This window comes from Vidua macroura, chromosome 20 (assembly GCF_024509145.1).
Source record: "Vidua macroura isolate BioBank_ID:100142 chromosome 20, ASM2450914v1, whole genome shotgun sequence".
NCBI classification, from domain to species: Eukaryota; Metazoa; Chordata; class Aves; order Passeriformes; family Viduidae; genus Vidua; species Vidua macroura.
This window is the reverse complement of record NC_071590.1, coordinates 7,652,445-7,670,553: the sequence shown is the minus strand read 5'-3', so window position 1 is coordinate 7,670,553 and position 18,109 is coordinate 7,652,445. Positions and strand designations below refer to the sequence as shown.

General features: G+C 50.8%; 2 protein-coding genes across 4 annotated transcripts in view; one reads left to right on the top strand and one right to left on the bottom strand.

Annotated features, from left to right (window-relative positions):
- The window catches only part of CPD (carboxypeptidase D), a 24,884-nt gene extending 18,110 nt beyond the window's left edge, over positions 1–6,774 (bottom strand). Inside the window, exons 1-2 of the mRNA XM_053995185.1 lie at positions 6,086–6,774; positions 3,774–4,021 (exon numbers count right to left, since the gene is read on the bottom strand). Of these exons, the coding sequence (XP_053851160.1) occupies positions 3,774–4,021; positions 6,086–6,774 (937 nt within the window). The remainder of the gene's footprint in view (positions 1–3,773; positions 4,022–6,085) is intronic.
- Positions 6,537–18,002, top strand: TMIGD1 (transmembrane and immunoglobulin domain containing 1). Of its 3 annotated transcripts, none has more exons than XM_053995189.1 (7): positions 6,537–6,615; positions 12,454–12,550; positions 13,470–13,748; positions 14,529–14,807; positions 15,580–15,683; positions 15,956–15,984; positions 16,363–18,002. In XM_053995189.1, exons 2-7 carry the CDS (start codon positions 12,472–12,474, stop codon positions 16,364–16,366), a joined length of 774 nt encoding a protein of 257 aa, XP_053851164.1. In that variant the 5' UTR covers positions 6,537–6,615; positions 12,454–12,471; the 3' UTR covers positions 16,367–18,002. The 3 variants fall into 3 exon arrangements, with proteins under 3 accessions (XP_053851164.1, XP_053851162.1, XP_053851163.1); XM_053995187.1 differs by having other exon boundaries at positions 16,325–18,002; XM_053995188.1 differs by lacking the exon at positions 6,537–6,615 and adding an exon at positions 11,934–12,186 and having other exon boundaries at positions 16,325–18,002.
- The last annotated feature ends 107 nt before the right edge of the window (positions 18,003–18,109 follow it).

Genomic DNA, 18,109 nt, shown 5'->3' with positions numbered 1-18,109 from the left:
CCAAGCAAGCTGGAGACATGATTCAATATGTGGCACAAGTTGCTGACTCTGCCCAGAATTTATTATCTCATAGCATGGGACTGAGTGAGCACCAGCAGCAGCACCAAGCAGGCAGAAGAATGTTCTGGTCCATTAGCCTGCAATCATTGAAACTCAGAGGAGGTGAGGTCTGGGCCTCCAACTGCAGCAGCTGCATGACCCAGAGCAGCCCAGCCCAGCAGCCTTTTCTCAAAGACAAGGGCAGAGTCGTCCCAAGAGCTGCACCAGCACAGCACTGCCCAGCAGCTCATGATAGATGTGAAAAGAGGCCTTAAAACATTCAAACCATCAAGCCAAGGCTTCTCTCAAGAACAAAAAGAACTGCAGCAAGACTTTCATGAAAATACAAGCACAGAAGTGCAGCAAATTGTGCATGTTTCCAGAAAGACATGGCTGAGAGCTTCTTCTACAAGAGCTCACTCTGTGCAAGTGCCCTCTGCCATGCCCAGGAAAGAGAGGCCACCACAGTGATGCCACACTGTTCTCAGCACTTATTTTAACTGCACCGAGCTGGGAAGCTCAGTGTGGCTGGTAACCACAATCAAAACAACCCAGTAAGCACACAGGTAACCAAAATTCACTTTCAGCCTGAGAAGTGCCTCCCAGTAGACACCAGAACTATCTCAAACACCTGGACATGAGGAAGTCGAACCAACAAGAAAATATACTTTAGGAAGGGACTGCATGTAAAAACAAACCTTCCAAGGCTGCCCACAAAATATGCTCATGCTGAATTTAGTTTCTGATCTGAATCTCTTAACAATACAAAGGCAAAGCACATCCTGCCCACAGCTGAGAGTGGTTTCTCAACTGCTCTCCATACCCCAGCCCAACTTTGCATGTATTCCCTTGATTTGAACCAGCCACTTGGTAGTTAAAACCCTCAAAGGTTAAAAAGGAAGAGCAAAAGAGCATGCACACCAGAGATCGTCTCTAAAAAGCATCCCAGTCACCAATGTGCTTATCTACAGCAGCTGGAATGCAGGAGCCAAATTCAGCTGTCTGGCAGAGATCCATCTTCCTCTGTGCACACTTGACCTTAGCAATTACTCCCATGGTTTGTACTTGCCACCTCGATCTGACACATGTGAGAGGCTGTTTGCAAACTCAAATGGAAGTTAATGGAGTCTGGCACCAGCATAAAATTGAACTGGTTACTCTGGGACAATGAATCCCGTGGCAGTTTGCTCTCCAGCACATTTGATTTCACATGATAAAATGGGGCAGGAAAATTTCCACCTGTTGAAACACTATGTTCTCATTTCTTTGTTTTTCCTGGCTTTAGTTCACTTGGAGCCTGCAGGAGTCTCTCCTGGCACAACCTGATCTGGAGGCCTCGAGCACGTGCCCTGCACTGCTCACAGAACCAGGGACTCTGGTTCTCTACCTCTAGAGCTCAGCTCAGGGATTGGGGCTTCCCCAGCCTCATTTCACCACACATTTCAATTCTGCAATCCTTGGGAAAGGCCTCCTGATCCAAGCACGAGCCTCTGCAGTCCTTGGCACAGAGCTGAGCAACTCAAATGATTCAAAATAGCATCTCTGATGGTTTTGCTGCTTCTGTCACACCACTTACAACTGACTCCCCTCTGCCTGCTCTCCATCCACTACTAAAAATAAACATTAAAACCTACAACCCCGAAGGGGTGAATTGACAGAACATCAAATTACATGCATGGTATTGGTCAGTTCACCCATGTTCTCCCTGGGTTACATTTTACATGAATTCCTTGGCTCTGGGGGAACTGCTGCTGTCACCCTCAGCAATGCTCCAGTCTCAGAGTCCATGTCAGTGCATCCTCCCTGCAATCTCTGCCCACGAGTGCCCTACAGCCATCGGTGCTGAGCCCAAGTCTGTGGCTTGTCACAGAGAAAGGGTTTCTTTCTGCAGAGACTGGGTGCTGGAGGCTATTGGAGAGATATAAACCACAGTGACAGCAGCACAGAGCAATCTGGTCTGCAGTTCACATCTTTTATTTCCTGTGAAAGGAAAATGATGCCATTTCTTTGTCCTGATGGCAAAGCAAAGGCAGCCTGCAAGGTTCACACATCAGTGCCACAGTCACCAACCGGCCTCACGGCCAAGCAGGAGGATGAAAAAGTCATCCCTGCAGTGGAAAATGCAGCTCTCTGGGGTCAGGGGAACAGACCCAAACTCTGGAATAACTTTCCTTTCAGAGCACACCCACCCCACTTCATTACAAGGACAGACTATCTCAGAGCTGCAGTTAAGGAATTTCCCATCCGAGGTGCTTGCTGGTAACAACAGCCACCACAACAAGGCAGCACAGATCATCCAGGATATCCTGCTCCCTCGCAAGCCAAGTCACCAGATTACACAAACTCTCCTCCTGCTGGACTTCTCATAGCAGCAGAATGAACCTTGAGCCTGCAAACACCAGGGCTAGTGTGCTCAGCAGGGTAGAGGGAAGGAGACAGCTGGTAGAGAAGGAGATCAAACCACATCTTATTTGAACACGACATCTTATTTGCCCAGTGAAATCCTGGGGGATGATTCAAGCACTGCTAGAAATCAAGCCTTCCTCTTCCAGCTCAGAGATGATGTGCTCAGGCCCTATAATGGATCCCTCTCCAGCCTTCCCAAGCAAGCTTGGATGCAGAATTAATACAGGACTCTGCTTTAAAGCCTGTGTTCCAGAAAGACAGTGTCTTACCAGAAATCATTAAGCTGTAAGCTCTGAAGGATAAACAACATTGGCTGTCACTGCTTGCTCAGCACTTCTGACATCATCCCTCAGCCACAGCAGAAGGGAAAAAAGCAGAGCAGCATAGCAACACAACTTCTTGACATCATTTCTGCAACTTTTTTGCTGTGTTCTCACCTCAGAAGTTCCTGCCCTGCCTGGCGAGGCCGTGGCTGTACAACATCCACCAAGGAGCCGCAGCAATGGGGTAACTTGGGAGCTCTCTTTCCCATGAGAGCTTCTCCTCACATTAATTATTATTTAAATTTTCAACTGAACCAACACACACACAGCAACCCATTGCATGGCTGAGCCAGGCTAGTAACCTCCAGCTGCACAGGCAGAGTGGTGGCACCAGGAGGTAATTTGCTCCTGTTCAGCTCACTTCCATGTGCAGCTGCATAATGGAGGGATCAGGAGCTCTCCTAGAGGCCCCTGCAGGGCAAATCTCAGATCCCTTCTAGATCTCCCACACTGGTGGATAAGAACAGGTCATGCAGGCTGTCACCTCCCACACAAGTCTAAGAGCAGAGCAGTCCATGGAAAAGCTGCAAACCCCATTTCCAGCAAGAACTCCTTGGTTAGCTCAGAACACGTACTTAAATTTCACACAGTTTTACAGCAGGTTATTCTATAATCACAAACTTACACGCTCAGAGGTTAAAAGACCTCACAGAACATTGGCATTGGTTTAATACCGTTAAGAATCATTTCCTCTTTCCTGTATCAAAATTTAGCAACTGTCAAGAGACCTACAAGAATTCATTTGGCAAATGAAGCCTCCCACGTGCAGGACAACTCTCCACTACATAAGGGGGTCAGAAAGAATCCTTCAGTTTGCTCTGATCTCTTCCTACAAACACCTCCCAAGCTGTTACTCATCAGCTGGTGTTCCCACAATGCCACCTCTCTTCATTTCAAGCTGCTAGAACACATTCAAAGCCAAAAATATCACTTAACCCCCCAGTCCTCTCCTCTGTGATAATCACCACTGGTCTGGATGTGAGCTCTGAGGTGAGCACAGCTTACCTTCCACGTCATACCACTGGGCACCATTTGTGATGCCATCTGGGAAGGTCTCTCCCTCCTCTCCAGGGCAGTTGGGTTTGCCAGTTCTCATGATGGGGTGATGTGAAGCGTAAGCTTTTGCCAAATATTTGAAGACTTCATCATCAGCTGATTTACTGTAAACTCCTGTGAGCCTGTGTGTGGGCGAGTCATCGTAGGGGTAGCTTGCCACCACAGAGCCACCGTGGAGATTGCCAGAGAGCAGAAACCTGGGGTTGGGAAGGAAAGGGAGAAAAAGTCAGACTGGAAACGTTGCATCAGGAAGTTGGCTACAGCCACCCAACCAGTTATTCTGCTGCTTCCCCACCCAAATCATGCCCTCTGGAGCCCCCAAACTCTGTTTTGGAGTAATGAGGCAAAATGCACATACTGGAAGTGGAATCAGTTCTGGAGGTGGAACAGGTTTTTTTCTGCAGCCTAAGACCAAGCCCCCAAACTCGGTGACAGACAAAGCAATGTACTCTTGTCAAGCTCTGAGTACACCTGATACTGTGCAACAGAATTAACTCACAAATAAAATCTGGACGTGAGACAAGAGTTTTTAAAATCTCAAGTCAGAAAATATAGCAGGGCATGCCCCATATCCCCCTTCAGTCTGATCACAGGCTGCACAAGCATTTCAATGAATCCCAAAGGTAATTTTCTCTGTTCTCCTCTTCCCACCAAACACAGCACTGAGGGGAAAAAGAGCTCTCCTGTGCATTTGCTCAAATGGGATTTGGTTTCCAAGCAGAGGTAATGTGACCAATACCTCTACCTTGCTTAAAATAGTGCACACAAATTGCATTACACCCACTATCTCCCTTTTTAATCAAACAGTTCTGTTTACCCATTTATTTTTCTATCAGCAGTTATGTTAGTCTAACAATTACACCAGTATTAACTGGTGCTGCCAGGCAGAGGGACACACAAAGCACCACGTTCTTCCTGTTTCACCCTGGCTGATAGCAAATCCCACCTCATATACTAAGAGAAAAAAATAAAACAAAAAGCTCAAGGCATTTTCAAAATTATATAAAGAATGCACATGAGTTTCTCCAATAACTAATTTTGAGCTGAACCAAAAACCACTAAAATCTGGAGGGATTTTAGTGCAAAGTGCTGCACCAGAGCTGTCCTAAAGGATTCTTAGGACAAGCAGTTACTTCTGAACTTTCTGCAATTCCTCTGGAGTACCATCTCCATGGGCACTGCCATCCACCAAGTTTTAATGAAGATCATTTGTTCACGTGAATTTTGTTTCCTGAACATGAGCAAACCCTATGGGATGCTGAACGTTTTGTGTGTCTAGAGTGCACTGTGACCCCCCTCTTTATCTCCTTCTATCCCTGCTTTGGGAACAGAGCCATAGTTTGCTGCAGTGCATTGCTGCTTTCTCTGCACAATTTCCCACAGTTGGTTGCATTGACCTTTGTAATCTGGACCTTACAGAGCTCTCTGAAGAACACATGGCAAGTGAAAAAATCAGTGCCCAGCCTGGCCATGGCATTTTCTGGGGCTGCCCCAGACCCCCACACCAGAGCTGGGCTTTAAAGGCACCATCTCCCCTCCTGGGCTGCTGCACTCCAGGCACAGCAGCGTCCCCCTGGGCTATCCCTTGGACTGAGGAGAGATGAACAGGTCAGCATGGATGCTCGAGGCTCAGCCCCACGTGCTTCAACTCAACTCGTGGGGAAGGCAGCTGTAGAAACAGGGCATGTCTTTGGAAATGCTGCTGCACAGAACATTATTGCTGAATCCAGGGAATTTCCCATGGAACACAAAGATGAGGGGAAGAAGCCCTGTCCAACACAACTTTGTTAACGTGGCTGTACACAGACACTTAACCCCAAATATTTCCAGCATCCCACAGCTTGTGGAGTACACATTATCGGCCCTAAGAGCAAGACCCACTGACAAGCTCACAGTGAAGCAGGTGAGAAGTTTCCAGCCATAAACTCGGAGAGATGGGAGACATGCAGATGGCCATGGAGGCCACAACATCTGGGTGTGAGCAGGGCACACGGGCTGTGCCCTGCGGGGCTGGTGCAGCTCCCTGGCAGCTGCACAAAAACTGGGGCCACCAAATGCTCTCCCCAGTGCAGGATGGTCCCGGCTGCAGGCAGGCAGGCTGGGGATAAACAGGTGGGGAAATTATTTCTCCTTTCCCCCTAGGCCTTGCTGGGAAGCACTGGGAAGGGCTGGAAGCTGGCTGACACCCTCGGGGAGTGAATCCGAGGGTCTCCCATTGCCGGGAGCGCCGCACCCGCCGGAGGGGACAGGGCAGCACCCACCTGTTGCGGCGCATCCAGTCGATGAGCGCCTTCACCTCGGGCACGGGCTCCAGGTTGGGCTCGGCGTCCCCGAACTGGTCGGGGAAGCTGCGGTTGAGGTCGCGGCCGCGGCTGTTCTCCCGCCCGCCCTCGGCGCCGCCGCCGCCGCAATCGCCTTCTTGGGCGCGCTCGAAGCCGTCGGGGTTGAGGCTGGGCAGCAGGTACAGGTCGGTGGTGTTGAGCAGGCGGACGATGCGCTCGTCGCCGCCGGCCCAGCCCAGCACCAGCTCCCAGGCCAGGCGCAGCAGCAGCGGCCGCGCCAGCGGCTCGTCCCCGTGCATGTTCCCCACGAGCTTCACCTGCGGCCGCCCGGGCAGGGCCGCGCCGCCGGGCGGCTCCTCGGGGCGCTCGGGGCCCAGCCCGGCCGTGAGGCGCAGCACCCACAGCGGCCGCTTCTCCACCGACTGCCCGATGCTGAAGAGCCGCACCAGGCCCGGGGGGGCCGTGGCCTCCAGCGCCCGCAGCGCCTCGCCCAGCTCGGCCGAGTGCAGGTACCGCAGCGCCTCGCCGGGCGCCGCCGCCGCTGCCTCCGCTTTCTTGATGTGGGGGGCGCGGGCCGGGCCCTGCAGCGAGGGCAGCGGCAGCAGCAGCGCGCAGAGGAGCGGCAGCAGCCGCGGCATCGCCCGCAGCCCCCGCGCCGCGCTCGCCATGGCCCCGCGCACGCCCCGGTCCCGCGGCGCCGCTCCGGGTCCGGGCCGAGGGGGCGGCAGCGCTGCCCCGGGGGCGGGACCTGCTTCCGCGCTCACCAATCAGCGGCGGCCGTGGGGGAGGAGCCGCCCAGGCGGGGCGGTGAGGGACCAATGAGAGGCGGCTGTGGCGTTACGTCACGGGGTGGGTGTTACCGTGCGCCGCGGCGCCCCCTGCGGGCCCTGGGCCGACGCCGGGCCGGCCCCGGCGCGGGGCTCGGCGGGAGCGGAGCGGAGCCGCTCGGGCTCCGGGGGGTTCCGAGGGCGGCGGGGGGTTCTGTCCTCCCTCAGGACAATGAGGCCTTTCGCTCTTCGCGCTCGCTGTTTGCCCTCACGAACAGCATGAGCTGTTCCACGGCGCTCACCGCCGATCACCCGACACGGAGTTACTGCGCTCAGGGGCACAAACAGCAGCACCGGGCGATGCCCCGGTGCCTTGGAGGGGTCACGACAGGCCCCCCCTCTCCAGCGGATAAAGCCGGAACACAAACCAGGAGCTGGGGAGGAAGGATGTGGCCTTTGCCTGGGCACGGTGACAAGTTGTGGCTCATGGGGCACAAGGTGTTGCTCCTGGTGCCTCTGTCTTCCCCAGCCCTGAGCGAGCTGCCTGCTCAGATCGGACCTCTGGGGATTAAAGACATTTTGACAGTGTGATGTTTGCATTGCATGTGGCTGTGACTGCACAGCCATGAGCCTCAGAAGAGATATAAACAGTACTTTGGGGCTTCATCAAATTCCCTTTGTGAGGCAGGTGAGATGATAAGGACTAAAGGCAGGACACCTTACTCTGCAAGCATCATTTTGCAGTCCATAAAACAATGGCAGTGTCCATCTCCAACAGCAGTTTCCTGCCAATTCCTGTTTAACTTTCCAGTAGTATCTCATGTACACATCTGCTTCCCAGCTCTGGCACTTCCTGTTGGAGACACAAGCCCCAAGTCTAGCACATAAAACTGATTTTCAGGGGAACCATCAGTGGTATGACTCCTTCATTTCATGGCATTCCAGCATCCTTTGCGCAAGAGATCAGATGATGCAAACCTGTGTGTGAGCCAAGCATGGTACAGCATCAGAAGGGCCCCGAGGAAAGGGAGAGTAAATTGGCTTCTCTTTCTTGGGGCTCATCTGTTCTGCACAATCACTAGGAGAGGAACAAGCAGGAAACAGGGGTTATCCATCAAAAAGATACCCCAGATAAAATTAAATTAGAAAAGCCAAAATACCTCAGTTATCAGGATGTTCTTAAACCAAAAAGGAGAAGGAATGTCAAGAGAGAATTTGGGTCTCTTGGAAGTGATCACCATTATATAGCTTTAAGTCCTCAGTCTACAAACGGATTGCTCTGGATTTACCCAAAGTAACTGAGCTCATTTCCCTTTTTAGCTGATAAAAGCCCAGTTGGCTGGAACTCCAGCAGGCCAATTGTAAAAGCAGCGTGTGGCAAAGGCTGATGAGTCACCAGCTCATTTGCTCAGCAGCCAGTAACAACAAACTCTTCGCATTTCCTTGGGCCAGCCCAGGAGAGCTCTGACTTCCACATCCCTGAGTGAGCAAATACGCAGGACGGGGACTGATCTGCCTCCTCCTTCTCTTCCTCCTCCATTTCCTCTTCCTCTCCCTCCTCCTTCTCGTCTCTGCCTTGTGCCAGTGCTGTGGCACTCAAAAAGGTTACTCAGGAGCTGGGGCTTTTGCCTCACCACACTCCACAGTGCTTCCAACCATGGAGCAGGAGTGTGATTTTCTCCTGAAGACATGCAGCAAATGGTCCCCCACGAACTGGAAAGATGGAGCAGCTCAGTCCTCGCAGATTCCTCTCAGAGGGAGCGAGGGATGACCCCACAGCAGGGAAGTTAAAACTGCTAATATTGTTTGGCAGCACTTCACAAGATCAAATCACCACTTGGTTTTCCAGCAGAGAGCACTTCCAAGAAATCCCACTGGTGATGAAAGTTCCTAGGTAGACAAAAATATCTGAAGTTCAGGCTGTAGAGCAGCCACAGCAGAATACAGTCTTGAAAGAGAAGTAGCTCTGGGAATTCTGCTCGGGAATGTCCTGTACTTGCCATCAGCATGAAACAGGCACCAGGTTTAACATCCTCCCCAGTCATGAGCGTGCCTTCAGCTTTCTACAGGATTTTCTGCCTTTGAACTCCTGCCAAGGTGATCACAGGGATCTCAGCCGGTTCCCAGCGCTCCCAGGGGACTTTGCTCCTCGCCAGCTTCCGTGGGTGGGTACCCAGCAGGTGGCATCCACGTCCAACACTTGTGCTGGAGCCTCACCTTCCTGAGGGCTTCTCTTCCACTTTATTGATCCCAGGATCTGTTTCTTCATTAATGCCTATTCTTCATTTGAATTTATTTTAAAATTTCACAATATTCACTGGTTTAGTGCTTCTTTAACTAGTCTTATTCCTTCCCAAGGAATTTCACTCGTCATTCCTCAGTGTTCAGTGGCATGGCATGTGAACCTTTACATAAAGATCATCAGAAAATCGATTTACTATTACATTTATGAAAAAATACTTGAGATCTGTCCATCTCATCAGTGAGAAATATGCTGAATCTAGGCTGGGAGAAATCAGGGCACACCACACCTCCATAATGTTTTATAAAAACTTTGGAAAAATAGGTTTTGTGGGAGGGAACAGGAGTGCTGAGTAAGTTCAAGCAGCATTCCCGGACAGCCTCGGTTTCCAGCCCAGTTATCTGGCAAGGAGAGGTGCTGCATTTGGTGTTACAGTCATCCTCCAACAATGGAAATGTTGCAAAATATGTAGCCCCACATATTAAGAAGGGATTAGATGTGGGGAACCACAAGGAGTAGGAAGACAGGAGCAGCCTTAGAGCAGAGCCTCAGGCACTATTGCAGAAACACGTTTTCTGGAGCAGGATTACAGCCACGTTACAGCCTTTGTTTGCTTGACAAAACCATAGATACAATCCTGGGTTTCCACGTGTCTGTGCAGATCCTGCCATGCCCCTGACTCCAGGAGCAACCATCAACCCTCACAACTACTGAGTATAAATCAAGATCTCGTCTGCCAGTGAGAGTGTGGAGGATTAGGAATTGTGCTCCCTGCTCCTGTAGGCACTGAGGAGATCCATGCAGAACCCAACTGCTGGGAAGTTTGGAGTTGGAGGTTAAGAGACCCGATGGAAAAAAAAACTTCTCCTCAATCTCTATCTTGTTCTAAATCTTCTCTGCTCAGGTTTCTAAGGCTTGGATTACACCCAGGAATAGACTGGTGCTTATTAATTAATTCCTTTGAGGCTGTTCAGAGTCATATTTAACAACAGTCTTATTCTGGGTTTGTTGGTGCAGCGTTGCCATAAGGATGACAAGCAGGAACCGGTGTGGATTACTGACATTAGCCCACGGTCTGTCTAATCCAGCCTTGGCAGTGCAGATCCAAGTACCTCAAATGTGAGGGTTGGATCCTTTGCTGTGGAGATGTATGGAGCTTTTGCCTCCCTGAAGAGATTCCTCCCAGTCTGAGTCATTAGTGGCTGCTTTGCATTCTGGAACATGAGGTTTACCTCCCTCCAAAACGTAATGGAAAGGTGGAGAACGCAACCCACAAAACTCTAGACCTCAGTAATTAGACACCCACAAGATTAATTACACCCTGTATGAAAAGAAAAGTGTAAAAAGCCATTGCGAAAGTAATTCTTACCTGATCTAAACAGCTGCCTTTCAGTGCCTCTGGCCAGGTAACACCTTGATTTTCTAGTCCCTCTTCCTTCAGCAGATCCCAAGTCCTTTGCAAAAGAGGACGCTGCCATTGCTGCAGATAAACTTCAGCTCACCTCACTGCCTGTCATGGACCTGCTGGGACAGAATCTGACCCAGGTCTCAGCTGGTGCTGGGCCTCACATCATAACAAAGCCCCCCCAGAACAGCTGTTGTCTGGCAGTCTTTTCCCTTACTGTCATTTCTACATTAAAACTCCCAAAATCCACCTTTCCCTTCTAGACATCCTCACTTACTCCAAGCCACCTCCTTCTTCTCCAGAGTGTCAATCAGTGCAGTGCACTGACCAGAGGGAGCACGGGCTTCACTTTCCTGCCCTTGGCTCACGTTGTGGTGGGAGAACATGAGCCATTTCCCAGTCCATTCCTTTGAATCCTTTTCTATTTCAACTCAGCTTAATTCCAAACCACAGGAATCACTTTACTCCTAGGAAGAGCATTTGGATTAAAATTTGTACTGAATCGTAAGCCAACATTTAATTGAATTCTACAAGGACAGGACAGTTTTCTAGGAGACTGAGAACTCTCTCTTCAAGGGAGTTTTGTACACATATACTTTTTAAACCAAGAATGATTCCCTGTTGGTTTTAAGGGTAAACCCATAAACACAGAATTCTATTAAAAAACACTCAAAGGTGACCCTTGTTTGCAACAGCCCCACCAATAAGCAGTGCTGTGTGCTCCTGTGCTGTGTGTGCAGGCAGCAGCCCCAGAGCAGGAGCCCTCCCTGCCCATCTCTGTGTCACTGAGCTGGGACACGGCGTCCACAGGCCAAGAAACACCAAGGACACATCCCAGGCTCCTCCTGCTCGTGAAATGCACTTTGTGGCTCTGCTGAGCCCATTCCTGATGAGTGATGAGCCTACAGGGACACTGGCAGCAGTGACAACACGTTTGAAGGCTGTGAGGACCCCGTGCTTTGTGACCAGGTCACCATCACCCTGCTGAGGTGCAAACAGCAATCTCAAGACAGATTTCCACATAGCCAAGCACTTCAGTTGTGCCCTGGACACACAGCCCAGGCACAGCTGTCCCAGCAGAGGGGACAGCTGGGACAGACCCCCTTGCTCTGTGCTGGGGGTACCCAGGGCTTGAGCTAAGCACAAGAGCAACCTGGGGGTACTCACTGGTGAGCAGGACAATGTCTGCTCTCTCTCTGCCAACATGCAGTTCAAAGTCTGAATCAGTGAATTTTCTCATTTTCCACTCAAAGGAGGACATGGCAATGGAGCTTTGGGCAGAAAGGGACAAATGGGAGTCTACTCCTGCTCTAGGATAATCTAGGATAAAATCCCTGTGGCTTGAAATAGTGCTGTGAACACACAGAAAGCTGGGGGAAAAAAGTTATTATTTTTGGCTGAAAGTCTTTATGGCTGATGCAGGAACTCTCTCATTAGTTACTCATTGCCTGAGAAAGTCTCATAAAACAGCCAGCAGAGCCCAGCAAATACTTCAGTCTTGTGCGAGCTCAGAAATCCAGGAATTGAACGAGGCCTTGAACCCATTTTATAGACTCACTTCTTACTGAAAGATCATAAAATATTAAAATTCAGACCCTATAAATAAGGAGGGGAAAGAACTGTGCATTTCCCAGCAGAAGCAGCCTCTCCAGGGACTCTTCCCAAGGTAAGTCCAGTGCTACCTGATCCAAAGAGGGTTCCCCAGACTGACAGGTGATCAGGGACAACAAACTCATGTAATGGAGATTAGAGACATAAAACCCCCTTGAATCTGCTCTGAACTGGAAAATGCCCTGCAACAATGGACTCAGTTTATTCCCTGGTGACCCCGTGCCCGCTGTGGGGGCTCTCCCCAGGGTGTCTGATGGCTGCAGGGATTAACCCCTGCGAGCCCTGAGCAGAGGCAGCAGTGCTGTGACCCTCTCTCCAACAGAGCCAGCTCTGCTCCGAGATGGCGCAGAGACGCAGCCTCGCCGTCCCCTACAGAGCGCCCGTCCTTGCTGTTTCCTTCTTGGCATGTGTGGCCACAGGTAAGCAACAGAAAAATCCATCCTGGCTTCGTCCAAGCCCCATCACACCAATTATTGAAACTGCCCAGGGCTGTGTGATGTGCCACAGCAGCATTTTGAGTGTTCTGGAGGTCATCCTCAGAGGACTGTGTGAAAACTGACCTCTGATTTGAGAGTAGCAGAGAAGGGAATGGGGAAACATCAGTGTCTTCCAGCATTATTGCAGCAGGGATGATGAGGCCACAGTTTCCAAACCTGCTCTAAGCAGTGAGTAGTGTGTTAGGTTTGGCCACCTGGAAACACCTTCAGACAGGGACCTTCAGACTTCTTTATATTCACAGGACCTTAATACCTTTATAATCTGAGCTATATTTTTCATTCATTATTCTATGGCCCAGGCTGCAGTAGCGAGTTTCATCCCATTACAATAATTTATTTCCCACACTGGCTGTTCATTTAGTATGTCCTGAGGTTTGTACCTTTGACAAACTGCAGCCAGGATACAGCTGAGGGGCTGATTAACTCATTTACACTCCCAAGGGCATCCTGCTCCAACTGAAAAACAGAGTATCAAACAGTGAGCACAGTGGTGCTGCAGCAGTGATTGGCAGCAGGACGGTGATGGGATGGGAATGACCTTTTGTTGGGTGTCAGATGGTCAGTCCTGGCTTCATTTTGGTGTCACAGGTCAGGCTTTGGTGTTCTGGCAGTCAGCTGCAAAAGCCTGATTTTTATTTTAAATAACTGTGGAGGGAGCTTTGAGATGAAGACAGCTTCTTGTCTCAAAAACTAACATTCCACCTGGAAACAGCTGTTAGATTGAAACCTGAAAGTCTCATCCCTTCTCCAAGGTGGAGGCCTGGAGAAGTGAGCAGGGCAGCTTTTGTGGGAAGAGTATGGCTTAGGATGCTTAAATGTCCTTGTCCTCCTTCTTCTGCAGCTTTGGAACTGTCTGTAAATAACCACGCTGCTGACTTCACCCTGTCTACAGGGCTCAGCCCTGCCATCTCCCTCTCGTGCCTCGTACACAACAGCAGCCAGGCCGAGGAGCTGCTCTGGTACCGCGGAGATGGGCAAGTGGATCTGAAAGACGGGAATAAAGTGAACATCAGCAACATCTGCATATCCCCAGTCAACGAGTCTGACAACGGAGTCACCTTCACGTGCAGGCTGGCACGGGACAAGTCTGTGCAGGTGTCTGTGATCCTGGATGTGCAGTGTGAGTGGCCGTGGTGGATTCCTGTGTGGAATGCCTGGGGTGGGATGGAGTCGTGGGCTGGGCAGCTCTGTCTGGGCGGTGTTTTGCACCCTTGTACGCTGTCTTCACCCAGAAAAAATGTGTTTAGGAGGAGATAACTCACGTGATAAGACACTCCCTTCCCACAGTGATCTTATGGCTGATCTAAGGCCTCTTTTATAGGAGTGGGTGGGCCCTTAAGAAAGATACTCTGGATATGTCTCTGCCTCCACCTAGATTATTTCCCAAGGATACAAGTCAGGGCAGAGGAAATACTGGAGTGACAGTCTCTGCCACTGACTGCCCTCCTCATTCCCAGGGATCAGGAAAGGCTGTACTACTGTGATGTGTTAGACCACTGAACAAGGAGCACGAGGAATGTGTGAAGGGAACTTAAATGTGGGCATTCTACGAGGTTGGAGCAAGGTGGGGTCAGTCTCTTCTCCCAAGTAAAAAGTGATAAGAGGAAATAGCCTCAAGTTGTACCAGAGGAGGCTTCGATTGGGTATTAAGGAAAATTCCTTTACTGAAAGGGCCATCAAGTCCTGGCACAGGCTGCCCAGGGCAGCAGTGCACACACCATCCCTGCAGGGATTTAAAAGATGTGTAGATGTGGCACATGGGGACATGATTTTATGGTGGCCCTGGCAGTGCTGGGTTAACAGCTGGACTCAATTTGAGAAGGCTTTTCCAACCTAAATGGTTCTGTGAGTCTATGAGCAGCATTATTAATGACCTGTTGAACTGCATTCCTGTGCACAGTCCCTCCCCAGCTGAGTGGAGAGGAGACCCTCCACGTGGAAGAAGAGAAAGATGTTACTCTGACCTGCAACTCCAAATCCAACCCTCAAGCCCAAAGCACCTGGTTAAAGGACAACCAGAGCTTGACCCTGCAGCAAAGTCACCACGAGCTGTACCAGACCAGTGAGGTCTGTCAGCTCTCCATCAGAAAAGTGCAGAAGTCTGACAACGGGACCTACACCTGCATGGTGGAATCACGCCTGGGAAATGGGACAAGGGATTTCCACCTCATAGTTGAAGGTAACAAGGCTGCTGCTGAATAATAGGCTTTAAAAATAACTCTATTCTCTTTTATGATGACAACAATCCATTTATATTACGAAGGGTAAGTGGAGTGTGGTAAATTCCCTGCATGGATTTCTGAGGGCAACAGCAAGGAGCTCTCTCTGCACCTGTGCCTGGGAGCACAGCACCAGGAAGGGCCTCTCCTGCTCTACCTGTTGTTCAAAAGCATTTGGCAAGTGTGACCCGGGGCAGGCTCATCCCACTGCTGCTCTTTCCACGCTGATAGGGCACACTCAGGTGTGGTTTAAAGCACCTCAGGTGTTGAAGCATCCTACTGTGACCACAGGATTCTGTCATGCCCAAAGAGCTGCTTGAGGCAAGAGAAGTTGTGCTTCAGAGGTGACTACAGGGGCTGAATGCTCAGGGCTCAGACAGGTGACACAAAATCACCTCTGTCCAGACCCCTTTCATTTCTGTCCTCCTGGCACAGAGAGGGAAGCAATGTTACCTGTGTCTGGACAGCCTTATTTCTGAGCATAACAATGCCTGGGGGATCTTCTTCAGGAGCTGATGTTTCAGTCCTTCTTCAGTTCACTAAAATACAGGCCCAGCTCCCTCCTCTCCAGGGGACTAACACACAGTCAGTCTGCAGACAGCAGGGAGAGCAACAGCTAACTCAGCACTGACAGCTGTGGGAAAAGAAATGTCTTCCCACAGTCCTGTGAAATGTTCTGGGTTATGCGACTGCAGGGATTTCTCACATGTCCAACTTCTTCTTTCCTGACAGATAAAAAACCTGTTTTTCCCAAGGAGGCTGTTATTGCTGCTGTTGTGGTGGTTACAATCACAGTACTTTTTGGAATTGTGGCTCGAAAAGATAAATTTTTTAAGGTATGGCAAGTTCTAGTTTCATAGGAAAAAAATAGTATTGTTTGCTGCAGTGCCCTGTTTTTTTTCCTACCATTTCTATTCTATTTCATAATGTTGCTTTTCACTGTTAGAAAACTGCTACAAACTACCTCCTGCTTTAGCATTACCAGTAGATAAATCAAGTATTAGATATTTCATGTGGAAGGCATTATGTACTTGCAGTATTTGTAACAATATCCCCTCAGCCAGGAAACATGAAAGATAACAGGACTGCTTTTTTCTTTTCTTTTCAGTGCTTCAAGAAACCAAGAGAAACAGCTCTGTAAGTATCTGCTTATTCACACTTATTCCAAATGAATTCCTTCTTTAAAATTGGCAGAACCTGAAAAAGTTCACTCAGTATAATAAATCCATCCAGCTCTTGCTCTGGCTGGTGAACATCAGCCCAAACCTCCTGTCCCAGCAGAGAGGGGTTCCTGGGAACATGACAGGACACAAACAAATCCTGCCCTTCCCTGGCCATCCCAGGGCTCTGGCTACCCCTGCATGTAACCACTGGAAGGGAAAAAGTCCTGATGTCCTATCCTCAGCCTGCTGACAGCTTTCTGGGAGCTGAACACAGCCCAGATGAATTCACCTTACTTATGGTTTTTTTCTTCTAGGAGGTGATTTTTCGTTTCTTCTGTTCATTTTGCTGCAGGTAAAGAACACGCAGAAAACATCATTTCTAGTGGTCAACCAAAGCCATTGTGTGAGATGATGAGATAAAGCACTGAAACAGCTTTTTTGGGATCAAGTTTATATGTTTTTTTCAAAATATAAGTGGTTCTCTGCATCTGTTGATTCTAAGCTGCTGCTTAGAGGGTCAGAACTGTTAGAACTGGTCCCTGGGAACCTTTCCTTGCAGCACCATTGAGGCAGGTGGGCTGCATGAGATGATGCCAGCTCTTTCCCTCCATGCTTATTCCAACAAGGAATGCATGTGCAGTCAGGCATGTGGGTTGTGGATCAGTCTACAGAGGAATCTCTACTGCATGGTGATGCTGATGCACACAAATAAAGTGAGGTGTTGGGCTGACAGCTGCTTTCTGTCCTGCTGTGCGTTGGGGTGGTGGCCACCCAACTCTCTGCCCCTTCCCAATGATCCTGTGGGCATCTCAGCTCCTCCTGCCAGGGCAAAATCTGCCTGGCACTCGGCACTGCTGCTGCACCTCCAGTCTCTGTGGCTCACCAGAGCTTGGGGCAGCCCCAAGTGCTCGATGACACACCGTGAAGGTCCAGTGGGATTGCTCCAGCACCACGATGGGTGGAAAACACCTCCATCCATCCCTTCCCCCAACAAAAGTGCCACTCAAGCACTTTTCTCAAGGTCCTGGCAAGCTGTTGAGGCCTCATCATGCCTTGGAATAGTCCATTACTAATACTGTCAATAAACACTGCGTGCTGTAAATCAATTTGAGACACCAGTGCTCTTCTCAGAGGAGCGGGCAGTTCCTGAAGAGGAAAATTCTGCAGCCTGATCTGGAGTGTGATCCAGAGTGTGTCCTTGACTCACCAGTGCTCAGGGAGGTCCCTCAAAGTGCCACAGCGGTGCCACCTGATGTTCCTGGGCACTCAGCCTCAACACCAGCAGCTGTGGAGAGCTGTCCCAAACCCTCCTGTAGATCTGCCGCAGCGCAGGGGGTGACACCGTGCAGACAGAGCTGGGGACAGCGGGATGGGGGTGCTCCGGGTGGGTGCCACCAGCACTGCAGAAATGAGCTTGTGCCCCCGGCACTGACACGAGCTTGTGCCACAAACAGCCCCCAGCACTGAAGCCCCTCGGGACGGGGAGGCCACTGCAGGCAGTGTGGGATATTCTGCAGCCGGGAACATTGAGGGGGCCCTGTGAGGGGCTGGCAAGCGGGGCCGGTGAGAGGGGTCCGTGTGAGGGGCCGGTGTGAGGATCTGTGCGAGGGGTCCCTCGGAGGGATCCATGCGAAGGGTCCCTGTGAGGGATCCCTGCGAGGGGCCGCCGAGAGGGGTCCGTGTGAGGGGCTGGTGTAAGGGGTTCATGTGAAGGGTCCCTGTGAGGGATCTCTGTGAGGGGGTCGGTGTAAGGGGTTCATGTGAAGGGTCCCTGGGAGGGATCTCTCTGAGGGGGTCGGTGTAAGGGGTTCATGTGAAGGGTCCCTGTGAGGGATCTCTGTGAAGGGGTCGGTGTAAGGGGTTCATGTGAAGGGTCCCTGTGAGGGATCTCTGTGAGGGGCCGGTTTAAGGGGTCCCTGTGAGGGGTCCCTTGAGGGGGTCGGTGTGAGGGGCCGCCGAGAGGGCTCCCTGTGAGAGGGGTCCGTGTGAGGGGTCGCTGTCAGGGATCGCTGCCAAGGACCGATGTGAGGCGCCAGTGTGAGGGGTTTCTGTGAGGGGCCGTCCCACCGGCTCCCCCGCACCAAACGTGTCCCTCGCTT

What these genes read in the sequence shown, in the direction of transcription:
- TMIGD1 (XM_053995187.1), top strand. Translation starts at nt 12,472, where the DNA reads ATGGCGCAGAGACGCAGCCTCGCCGTCCCCTACAGAGCGCCCGTCCTT. An exon ending in TGTGATCCTGGATGTGCAGT is followed by an intron (nt 13,749 to 14,528) that starts GTGAGTGGCCGT and finishes TCCTGTGCACAG; the next exon opens with TCCCTCCCCAGCTGAGTGGA. An exon ending in TTTCCACCTCATAGTTGAAG is followed by an intron (nt 14,808 to 15,579) that starts GTAACAAGGCTG and finishes CTTTCCTGACAG; the next exon opens with ATAAAAAACCTGTTTTTCCC.